The sequence below is a fragment of the Saccopteryx bilineata genome, chromosome 1 (assembly GCF_036850765.1).
Source record: "Saccopteryx bilineata isolate mSacBil1 chromosome 1, mSacBil1_pri_phased_curated, whole genome shotgun sequence".
Taxonomy (NCBI): Eukaryota; Metazoa; Chordata; class Mammalia; order Chiroptera; family Emballonuridae; genus Saccopteryx; species Saccopteryx bilineata.
Window position 1 is genome coordinate 402722235 of NC_089490.1, and position 12087 is coordinate 402734321.

Genomic DNA, 12087 nt, shown 5'->3' on the forward strand with positions numbered 1-12087 from the left:
GCCCCCAGTCCCCTCTGATGCAGGGCTGGTGGGCCTCCCTAGTTTGACTTCTGACCTTAAGTCTTTTCTTTTCCTTTCCTTTTTTTTTATTGAGAGGCAGAGAGTCAGACACCCACATGTGCCCTTATCGAGACCCATCTCACAAGCCATCTACAGGGCGATGCTCTGCCTATTTGGGCCGGCTGTGCCGTTGCTTGGCAACTGAGCTATTTTTGCACCTGAGGCGAGGCCATGGAGCCATCCTCAGCGCCCTGGGCCAACTTGTTTGAACCATTTGAGCCATGGCTGCAGGAGGGGACTAGAGAGAGAGAGAGAGAGAGAGAGAGAGAAATGGGGGGGAGGATGTTTAGAGAAGCAGATGGTCGCTTCTCCAGTGTGCCCTGACCAGGAATCGAACTTGGACTTCCACATGCTGGCTGAGCTCTACTGCTGAGCAAACCGGCCAGGGCCTGACCTTAGTCTTCAAATTAATCCTTTTTCTGCTCCGAGCACCGTAGAGATGGCCCAGGAGTGGCGTGGGTGGACAGAGGGCCAGGGGTTTGTTGATGCATTTTCCTAGCCAAGCACACACTTCACTTCCCTTGGTGCTGGAGCTTAGGATATGTCACTAAAAACTGCCACCCTCAGCCAAACATAACCCACACTGAGGACTGGTGTTGGGAGGCGGGGAAGGTGGAGTCTGGTAAGACCTAGAAGTAACAAATATAATTCACACCTTTGGTGGGGAGTGAGCTAAATCTACCCTCCACAAGAGAAGTCAACACTGCACGAAGTGAAAGTTTATTTAGGGTGATGGCCTGACCCTGCCAATCCAGCCAGGGGTTAGTGGAAAGGTATTCTGGGAATGGAAGTAGGTCGCTGGTGGTCAGGAGAGATTCCCCATAACTCTCAGGTACTGTTTCACGTGCCTGTGTTATTTGGGTAAAATGACAACGTAAAACAATTTCCTAGTCTCATTTTTTCCCTTAAGATTTTATTTATTGATATTAGAGAGGAGAGAGAGAGAGAGAGAGAAAGGCGGTGGGGAGGAGTGGCGACCTCAGCATTCCAGGTCGATATACTTCATCCACTGCACCACCACCTCAGGTCAGTCCCCTAATCCGGGTCCCCAACGCCCGGGCCGCGGACTGGTACCGGTCTGTGGGCCATTTGGTACCAGTCCACAGAGAAAGAATAAATAACTTACATTATTTCCATTTTATTTATATTTAAGTCTGAACCATGTTTTATTTTTTAAAAATGATCAGATTCCCTCTGTTACATCCATCTAAGACTTACTCTTGACACTTGTCTCAGTCATGTGATACATTTATCCGTCCCACCCTAAAGGCCGGTCCATGAAAATATTTTCTGACATTAAACTGGTCCGTGGCCCAAAAAAGGTTGGGGACCACTGCCATAATCCCATTTTTTAAAGTTTAAACTTTTCAAACAGTAACCAAGCCCGCAACACAATATACAATACTATGATTTAGCTGTGCATTTTAGCCTTTGAGAAATCCCAAGAAAATTGTATGCAGTTGAGAAGTTGCCAAATGTAAGGTACAACCTTAAATGTGCTAGGACTTATCTGAAAAAATTATCCTGAGACATTCGAATGCAAAAGAAGACAATGCAATTAAATCATTGCTATTGGAAGGTTCCTACCCTGTGAATAACCTAAACTATCTTCCCAGCAGCTAGTTCCTTACAGACATACTTGACCTGAAATGAAGTCCACTTTTTGGAGAATTGACTTCCTGTGCCTGTGAAGGCTCTAGTCACTTCTTCAGATTAAAACTAGGATAACTTGTTTTTTCTTTTTTAAAACTATATAAACTCTCCTACAGAAATATTTAAATATCACAGATAAAGTTCACACTCCCTTAAACCCCATGCCTTTCAAAGAGGGAGTCACCATGAGTGAAGTCTTTGCAGCCCTCTCCCCAGGATTTGCATGCATATGTCTGGAAATGTCTTTCATTTTATGACCAATATAATCGCACCATGTTAAAACTCAGTTTAAGTTTCAGGGTAGGGCAGAGTGCAGCATGGACTTCCCAAACAGTCGTGACTTTAGAGCACTTTAACCCCATTTGTTCATTCCTTCAACGCCAGGCATCTTTACTGAGCAAGCTCCCATGTGTCAGGCATCACATCCGGTGTGCACAGCCACCTGGACACTCAGCCAGTCGCTCGCTGCTCCTAGCTGCTCTTCCAGCCCCGCTGGGTCCGTCTCAGCTCAAATCTATTTCTAAGTCAGCTCTTTCCCTGGGCTCGTTCCTCTTCCTTCTCCTCCTGCCTGACCCACCCACCATGCTCCCATTATCTGCGTGGACACTTACAGTGCTTTGACTGGCTTCTCTTGGTTCTCTACCTCCTCCAGCTGGGATCTGATTTCCAGCTCCCGTCAAAACCACAGAACCAGGTGGGTCCCTGCTGTATTCCCAGTGCCTGGAGGAATGCTTGATCTGCACTTGGAACTGTTGAGAAAACGGAACTTGTGCATTCACTGGACAGGTATTTAATAAGCAGCTACAATGTGTCAAGTACCCTCCTAGGCACAGAACAAGAGAGTAGATGAATAAATGGATGTAGAGGGAAAACCCACAGCCCAGCTTTGCAACCTCCCTTCTCAGCCAGGGCACGAATCCGGTGATGTCCACTCTGCCCACTCCAGGCCTTTTCTGCCTCTCTTGGTTTCTCACCTTCGTCCCAAGTGCCTGAGCTTGGTACCTGACGTATACCTTACTTGTTAACACAACTACAGAGACAGCAACAAATACTGGGGACTGGGATTAATGTTTTTATTAATGGTAACATTCATACTGCATTTCTAAGATTTACATCCAAAAAGAGCATACTGTATTTACATGCGCCGGACAGTGCAAGATAACAAAGTCAAACCACAGCTCTGGTACGACCATGGCTTGTCCCAAATTAAATTAAATACATAATACTCTTACCTCTTCCTTTCAACATGAACAGTAAAAATCCCCTCTTCCTTCTCTTAAGGAATATAAAAATTGCATTGACAACGGCACTGATTAGCAAAAATATTTAAAACCTGAGAGATAAGCCCAAATATATTTGAGTGCTAACACGTGTACATTTGAACGCCGGGTGACACAGGGGCAGTGGTCAGTGATGCCTGGGCAGAGCGGGCTGCCTCCCCACACCTGGACAGGGTACCACAGATGAACAGGGTTTTTATTTCTTCCGATAGCTGTTCTTTTCTGTTTTAATTTCTTCTTGTTTTTAAGGGAAAAAAAAATCTTTGGCCCCTTCAGGTGGGGTGGTTTTTACATTACAGCACAGACATAAATAAAACAGGCCCATGGCCAAGACCTCTTCATGGGGCCCGAGTGTAGAACTCTCACTGAGGCCAGCCCGGCCAGGACAAAGTGGTCAGAAAAATAAATACACTCTTTTGTTTCAACGGGCAGCTAAGCGTGTCACGATAGCCCAGAGACCGTGGGTATATTTCATTCCAGGATCCTTTCTTCTTCCATTAAATACCGAAGACAATTCAGTGCATAATTGCTGCTCTGGTCACGCACCCTCTTTTCATAAGGCACTCCGATCTGAAGGGTCAGCTGTGTTGAACCCAGCGCCCATCATCACCTGTGGCATCTTAGCCGGTCACCGAGATAACCAGGCACACCGTTCCGCATCCCCTTGGGAAACAGAGTGGGTCTCCTCTCTTGCCAGGTGGGATTAGACTCTCTCTGCCTGGCACACCTGCACCACCCTATCCTGACCATTTGGGGGTTCCTCTTCCCTTCTCTCAAGTGCAAACGTCCTAGTCCGCTGGCCACCAGCGTGGGGTGAGCAGTCCTGCCAAGGCACCCATTCTAGTTTATCGTTCAGGGGATGCTCCAGACAATAACATCGAACCACCTTATCTGATGCACACCCCCTCTCGAGAGGAAGGCAGTGTGCGGGGGCACCCAGAGAGCTGCCCTCGTGAAGGAACCAGTCTTACTAGGGGGAGGGGAACCACAGAAAAGTGCCTATTGAGGGTCATCCGCTCAGTAAGTTGGGAAGGAGTAATACACCCACAATTAATTCCTCAGCTAGAGACTTGACGAAATAACCCTTTCATCCGGCCACCCGTTCCGGGCCTCTGTGTTTAAGGCACTGGGTTTTGAACACTCACAAGGTCAGGAAAACAAGATGCGCGTACTATGTGCTTGACACAGACAGGCAAACGTACCCACAAGGACCAAAACAACGGTTTCCAAAAGCAACAGTGTTTGCAGTTAGCGCATTACGGGGGCGTCAGCCATTAGCTGTTGACCTCTCCGACTCACACAATGCTTTCCTCTCTGGACGGAACAAATATTTTACACTACTCTGATAAAATTAAACGCCCACAAGCGCCAGGTACTGGGTTGCCATCAAGGAACTGTGACCCTTCCATTTCCAACACGGGTGAAGTCACAACCCTACTGATTCTTTAGTGAGCGCGACAGTATTTTAATCCTTCAATAAACACAAGTTGATGCAGAGACTTTCAGGGGCACTTCCTGACACCGTCCCCAGGGCAGGACCTGCCTCAGAGGAGGAGGGTTACACATCGCGTGGTCGAGACTGCTGTTCTAGGGAAACAAACAAAAAAACTCACCAAACCCTTGATGGCAAGACAACTTCTGAGTTTTTTAAAGAGCAATTTTTCATCCTGAGCTACGATCAGGAGTGAGAGCTATTTTTCATTTGGTTTTTTATCAGAAGGGCTCCTTTTCTTTCCCGGCAACTGTCGCAGGCATTACTTTTTGGAGTTGGAGCCGAATTGAAACAGAGTGATGATGTCGGTCATGGCTTGTTTCAGGTGCTTGCCGAAGCGATGAGAATCCTTCCGTTTGAAAACAGAACAAGAAGCATGTTACAATGTGGCAATTCCCACATTTCAAGCCTCTTTCCCAGGTGACCTGACTCAAAGAAAGAACTACTGTTTCTTTTTTTTTTTCTTCCTTTTTTTGGCCATGTCTTTACGCCTTGACTTCGTGGCTAACTTGTTAAGTTACACGTTCTGGAGAAATGCTGAGGGTTAACGGAGATACCAGGGAAGGTGTGTGGTGGGGCTGAGTTTTTGACCTGAAGCGTTCCTTGATGTCAAGGCATTCGATGTCACATAGAGCACAGTAAGTAAATGAATCCCAGTCTCCTCTGTTATGGGTGAGCTCGGTGTTGCTTCTCAGGCAACACGCAATGCGTACATACAAGGCTAACTGCGCCAAGCCAGCACGTGTTCTGCTCACAGAACACACGGCCCTCTGCCTCGCTGCACGTGTACGCCCGTGCGTGTTTCTTAGCATGTGCGTGCTAATCCCTGCCCACCCTCCAATGTCACAGGGTCTGAAAGTTACACAGGCTCTCCAACCCTGAGATTTAAAACCATTGCTACAAGCCCATATAACCACGTCATCCAGTAAGATAATTCCGTTAAAAACAAGGTTAAGAGAATTTCAAAATTAATTTGAGAAAAATCCAAACCAAGTGCATGGGAATTTTCTGACAAAGGAAGATTATCCTCCCCTTAAAAGAAAAAAGGAGGCCCCTGGCCGGTTGGCTCAGCGGTAGAGGGTCGGCCTGGCGTGCGGGGGACCCGGGTTCGATTCCCGGCCAGGGCACATAGGAGAAGCGCCCATTTGCTTCTCCACCCCCCCTCCTTCCTCTCTGTCTCTCTCTTCCCCTCCCGCAGCCAAGGCTCCATTGGAGCAAAGATGGCCTGGGCGCTGGGGATGGCTCCTTGGCCTCTGCCCCAGGCGCTAGAGTGGCTCTGGTAGCGGCAGAGCGACTCCCCGGATGGGCAAAGCATCGCCCCCTGGTGGGCAGAGCATCGCCCCTGGTGGGCATGCCGGGTGGATCCTGGTCGGGCGCATGTGGGATTCTGTCTGACTATCTCTCCCCGCTTCCAGCTTCAGAAAAAAAAAAAAAAAAGAAAAAAAGAAAAAAGGAAAAAACCAAACGACAGAAACAGCCTGTCTTTGGGGGGCGGTCCTCACCGTCTCAGGGCTGGAGAACTTGGAGGATATGTGGAAGTTGATGAGGTTCTCTCCCACCAGGATGTAGGACACGCCGTAGCCGTCGTCGGCAACCTGCAGGACAACGTGAGGCTGAGGTCTGCGCTCGGGAAATGAGACGAAGCGTACAGGGGTTCTTTCTGACGCTCCGAATCCAAACTGCGGCCAGCGCCTGCTTCAACCGCCCTCTGGCTCCCTGAGCAGCCCCCCGGCAGTCGGTCGGCGAGAATGAGCGCTTCACGGAGCGTGGCAAAACAGGAGCCCAGAAGAGCACGGCGCGCCCATTCTCTTAAAAAAGAAAATGGGTGTAAAGGCTCCAGCCACGTTCAGTGTCAGAAAGATCGGAAAAGCACTAGTGACGAGGACTCGAGGGACCAAGTCGCCTCGGACGGTCTCCGTGTTTGAGGAGAGCCTCGCCGATCGGCAGCACAACGAAGCTGCATTTGGAAAACTCACGCTAACGACTGAGGACGTTCCGGGCACCGACTGCCTGGCGGAGTCCCAGGGCATAGGTCTTACCAGGGGCAAACCATGCTCCAGGATCAAAACCGGCAGGCCGCAGCTGAAGCTCCTGCTGACGGCAACGCTGCCGGTGGCTATTGGCTTCATCTATTCTGCCTTGCTTTTACAAAAAACAACAAAAACCCTAACCATCAGGCTTGGGAGACCTCTTCTGCTCAGCACCAGCAGGCCCAGGAGGTGCAGACAAATGACTCAAAAGAAGTGGTCCATACACTGATTCCAGACAGCACTGGAAAAGGCATGGAAAACACCCACTGGTCTACGTATCTGCTCCCCGACGCCTTTGTTACAAAAGTCAAAATGCCGGAGAAACCCCGGTCTGAACTGGGACTCATGGAGCCTCAGGGAGAAGGTTCTGAAAACGCTACTTGGGGACGAGACAGGTGCTGAAGGTGAACAGCTGATGGACGTGAGCCCACAGGCCAAGGATCTCTTTCAAATTCAGCCCTTTGCCCCGGTGGGGTAGCTCAGTTGTTTATAATGTCAGCTGACACATCAAGTCTGTGGGTCCGATCCCCCTGTCAGGGCGCATACAAGAATCAACCAACAGACGCATAAATAAGTGGAACAACAAATCAGTGTCTCTCTCTCCCCCTTCCTCTCTCTCTCTAAAACAATCAATTAAAAAATTAAAGTAAAATGTAGACTTTTAATGGTGTCAGGTAAAAATTCCTATTTGTGTGTGTGGGGGAAACCCCCCCTGTATTAATAACCAGTAGGAATTCCTTTCTGGCACTCCGGACTCCGATGGGCCCAAAGCAGTGGGGGACGGGCCACCCCGGCCCCAGGACTAGCCTGTCTGCATGCACAGAAGCCCGCTCACTTACCGGCCCGAAGCCCCCTCCGCTGGACACGTACTCTGGATTCCTGTCCAAATTGAACAACTCCACCTGCTGCTGAGGGGTCTGGCTGGTCGATAACCTCCAAGGCTCGGACAGGACCTGGGGAGGAGCACAGGGAAGTGTTCCGAGGACACGTTTCTCAACCCCATCCACCCCGTCCCCGAGGGGCCCCAGTGGGAGGCGAGAATAGGCCCACGCGGTTTTGGACTGCTGGGTGGCAGAACCCCGCCGAGAGTGGGTGGAGCGCTCAGGTGAGGACACCGGGCTGGAGAGGCCAGGCCGGCTACCGGCGTCTCTGGTAGAAAAAGGTGGCGGATACGTTCAGATTTGTAACGGAGGCCGCGGGCTGCTGGGGCGGACTGGTATCAGCTGCTAATTTTCAGAAAGAGTTCAAGCTCTTCCTTCAACACTGCCATTCCCAGAAATGCTGTTCTATAAACTTAACATGAAAGATACTCTATGAGCAAGAAAGGCAGTCAACCCCGGGAGCCGGTCACATCTTCATGATTTTAGAACATTTCACTATCATCTACGCTGGGGGGGTGATCCGCGCCCGGAGCGACCACAGCAGAGGGCTGCGAGGGGAAGACATGCAGCCCCGGAACCACAGCTCGCTCAGCCCCGAGGCCGGTTGTGCCACGCCAGCCCCAGGGCAGGACGCCGGTCCACCGCTTTGCTGAGTCCCCCGGTTCGGCCAGCGAGCCTGAGTGGGTTTGCCCCCCGCAGCCGGGACCTACCTCCTTCAGGAAGGGGGACTCGACGGCCAGATACTTGGACACCACGTAGAGGCAGAAGAGGTGGCGGTCGATCCCAGATCCCGTCATCGCCAGGCGGTACAGGTGCTGGTGCTTCTCGGAGGCGATCCTGAACAACTTGAGTCTCTGCTCACTCTGAAGAGCAAAGGGTGGGCGTTTCGGGGTGGGGTCCCACGAGGCGCTGAAAGTCAGGTGACTGGGGTCGTCCGGGAGAAACTGTCAAGGTGACCTCCCCAGTGACCCCACCAGCTGACTGCCCCCTCCCCAGGTTGTCCGAGGAGCACTTTTTTTGGGGGGGGCCTGTGTGCAGCATGCCTGGCGGGATTATACCTTTTGCACACACGTGATCACTAATGCAGAAACAGTAACAAATGGAACACCCTCCTATGGAGTCAGAGCTGCCCTCCCCGGAGGGACTGCCTGCATAGCTCAGGCCTCCAACCTTGGAAGTGTTCAACCTGGGCAAAATAACCTCATGGCTGAGCCTAAAAGCAACACTGTGCTCCCAAGAAATGTTTGCAAACAAGAAAGCAAATATGATGGCTACCCTCCCAGACCAAAACTGAAAAGCATCATTTAGAACTGGCATCACTCTGACGTTATCTGGGACCAACAGTGACGCCTTCCTTCTGTGGATGTCACCGTCCCTTCCTGTTCTCGTAAACACCCCTCGCCTTTGTCTACTACCAGAACACTATTATTTGGGCTCCCGCCTGAAATTGCGCTTCCCATAGAGCTATTCTTCTGTGACCCCAAATAAACGCCAGCCGCCTCCCCCTTTGACCTTTAATTTTAGGTTTAACAGCAAGTAGGCAGGGAAGCTCGAGGTTCCAGTTCCCTCCTCTGGAAATGAAGTTCTGTCTGTAACCTCATTGCGGGTCGTCAGCGTTCCCCCAAAGAGGTCTAACAATTCCGCTAGAACAGTGCTCTGAGCCTTTATGTCTGATCCGAAAAGACCGCTCCAGGCTCCTATGGGCTAAGTCAGGCCAATCACAGGATGAGTGAAGGTCCGCCCAGGCTGTGACCCACCCACCCACCCCAGACCTGGTCATCTGAGCAATGTCATGATACCCACGCGTCCTTCCCACAGAATGGAAGCCTCTGCAGAACAAATTGCCCCCCCCAGCCCCCCAGCAGAGCAGAGTCCTGGAGTGTCTCTCCCAGGCCTCAGCGTCAGCCTCCATGCTCTGGGTCAGGCCAATCCAGGTTGAACTCATCTGCATCTCTGTCCCTTTACCTACAGAAATGAACTGGTAATACGCCGCAGGCTACCGCCAGGATGTGCAAAGGCAGCACTGTACAGGGAGCCCGGAGCCTGACCCTGCTGCGCAGGGCTGCAGCCACCCCCAGAGGCTCCTGTGGGACGGTCACCCTTTCCTCACAGACACCAACTGCTCATACTGTCCTGAGGTCCCGAAGCACCGAACCCCAACGCCCTGTTCATCCGTGGGGCGCCCTGCTAATGGAAAACTCTCAGGGCGCATAACTCCGTCTGGAGACATTACGGAACGGCAGGGGTCCACCGCAAACGTCACCCTCTCCGTGTGCATCCCGACCGGTTCCCTGGTAACACTTCCGGTCCCCCTGAGAGGGGGAGAGGAGAGGAAACAGGGACCACGTGGCCCCTGGAGAAGCAGGGATGCACAGGGCGTCATCGGAGAGGCCCCGGGGAGTCCTCCTCCGAAAGGCACGGGGAGCGCTGCTCTCCTTACCGTCTGGGCGGGGTCCGCCATGGCCAGCACGAAGCTGGTCGCCTCAGAGGTGCAGGAGCGCACAGTCTCCGTCCGCCCCTCTCGGAAAAGCCGGGTCATGGAGGCCTCGTACGTGAGGCAGAACTTGCCCATGTCCTGGGAGAGAAAAGGGGTTTTCATACAAGGAGTGCCGAGAAGCCGAGCGCACGAGAAGGGGTCGGGGTCAGGTCAGCGAGGACACGCGGACCCCGTCGTCCGCTTCGGTTTCGAGTCGCCGTCGGGTTTTATACAGGGTTGTGCGGCAGGCAGATGGAGACGTCGTTAGCTTTAGGGGCGGGGTGGGGGGAGGGGTGTCCATTGTCCGTTCCTGGACAACCCAGGGTTCCACGCCCCAATGCAGCCGGTGCCACGGCACAACTTCCCGAGTCTCACACACCTGCCCGAGCGCAAGCGGTTACGGAACGAACCCATGACATGCAGGTCCGCATGCAAACAAGTCTGAAGTTACTGAGAGACGATGCAAGGTGCTAGCAGGAGATATCCCGCCATATCTGAATGGTGGTGAGACTTCCCAGGAGAGACACTGGTGCTGTGAGAGGGGGGAGGGGTGGACAGGACTGCCCGTGAGCAGGAGGAGGGCAGGGAGCCAGAGCCTGACACAGGGACGGCCCCCCCCTGGACAGAAGGGGACAGCTGGCGGCCTGGCAGAGGCCGCGGGGAGCAGCAGGGAGGCCTCCTGGTGAAACATGGTCGCCTGCCGAGAGTCGGGATGGGAGGGGGTGCTGGCAGTCTGCGTGGGTGTGAACCAGGCTTCAGGGGCACAGAGACTGGGTTGCCCGGGGGCCGCAGAGCCACTGCTCGCCCGGGGCTCGGGGTTTTCTCCGCCATGCCAGCTTATTCTCGGGGGTGGGATGAAGCAGGCAGAGAGCTGGACTGAACCAGGGCAGCGCTGCTGTGCTTGGGGCCACAGGGCCGAGGTCAGGGCCGGGGGGAAGTCCACGGGCAAGGTGGGTGAAAGCTGTGATCGGCCCCGGGACGAGGGAGGGGACAGACAGGAACGGCAGGCAGAAGAGCCGGTGGGTCCGGGGGGGGGGGGGGGGTGTCCTGTGATGACAGCCCAGCAAGGGCTCGGAGAGAAGCAGCAGGAAGTGGAGGACAGAGACGGGGGCTCAGGAGCACATGACATCCAGCCACACACACACCGTGCAAGGAAATTACTTGCAATCGGCCTGGCTGGGCGCCCTTGGCCACCGGGGCAGCTCAGGGATGAGAGGGTTCCCAACATGGACAGGAAACTAGGAAGTGGCAGTTTGTGGATCCAAAGGATTTCTGACAACACCCCAAGCTTTCAGGTGTAGTGTGCCCTGGCACAGGCCCTGGTGGCCACAGGGTGACAGAGCATGCCCTGGGACGCCCAGGTGAGGGTGCCAACTTCCCGGTGTGCAGTCCAGACCCGGGAGCCGCCCTGCGGGCTCTTCCGGGACATCCGCCATTCCCACGGGTCCTGCACGTAAAGCGGATAAGTGAGCAGGCACGGGGGGGGGGGGGCAGAGTCTGCAGCAAGCTCACGCCTCTGGGGTCCACACTGGAGGCTGCCACCGTGTCCCCAACAAAGAACACCAACTCCCAGAACTCGTCCCTAATACACTAGTCACTAAATTTCCCTTGGATGGGGTCCACGGGGGTTCTCACTCCACCCTGCGGTCCACAGGAAGTGGGGTCCCAGCTCATCCTTGGATATGCCTTTCTGAGAGCTTCCTCCAGGCCCCTCATTACAGGGGCTTTCCAGGGGGCTCTTGATGAAGCAACGTAGGAAGGGTGGAGGGAAAGAGGGCCAAGTCTACATTTGGCAGTTTAGTGGTTTAACAAAGGCTAACGGGGGACACAGGAGGAAAGGATTTATTGGCTGTCGACTTTCCAACTTCAAACCTGCACGGCATAAATGGTCAGCACAACCATGCACAACTTCCACACCTGGAAAAAGGACCATCTGAAAACCTCTTGGCAAATGCACAGAATATTAGTGTGTTCAGACGCCCCCGCAGAGCCAAGCCCGTCAGGCCTGCAGCCCCGACTCAACCTGCCCGACCGGTCGCTGTCGGGAAAGGCGGCCACTCGCCACCACCAAAGCCCCTCCGGTGTCTAGCGAGCAGTATGAAAACAACAACTTCTACAAGGACATTAGCACACGTGGCATGCAAACACAGACCTGTCACACACTGGACTACTGCCCTGAGGCGAACTATGCAAGCGGGGGACATTTCCACCCCCT

General features: G+C 53.2%; 1 protein-coding gene across 1 annotated transcript in view; it reads right to left on the reverse strand.

Moving 5' to 3' along the window:
• Nucleotides 1–2762: 2762 nt before the first annotated feature.
• The window catches only part of CPT1A (carnitine palmitoyltransferase 1A), a 55208-nt gene continuing 45883 nt past the window's right edge, over nt 2763–12087 (reverse strand). The window contains exons 15-19 of the mRNA XM_066252264.1: nt 9837–9971; nt 8107–8259; nt 7355–7468; nt 5988–6080; nt 2763–4834 (exon numbers count right to left, since the gene is read on the reverse strand). Of these exons, the coding sequence (XP_066108361.1) occupies nt 4748–4834; nt 5988–6080; nt 7355–7468; nt 8107–8259; nt 9837–9971 (582 nt within the window). The 3' untranslated portion in view covers nt 2763–4747. The remainder of the gene's footprint in view (nt 4835–5987; nt 6081–7354; nt 7469–8106; nt 8260–9836; nt 9972–12087) is intronic.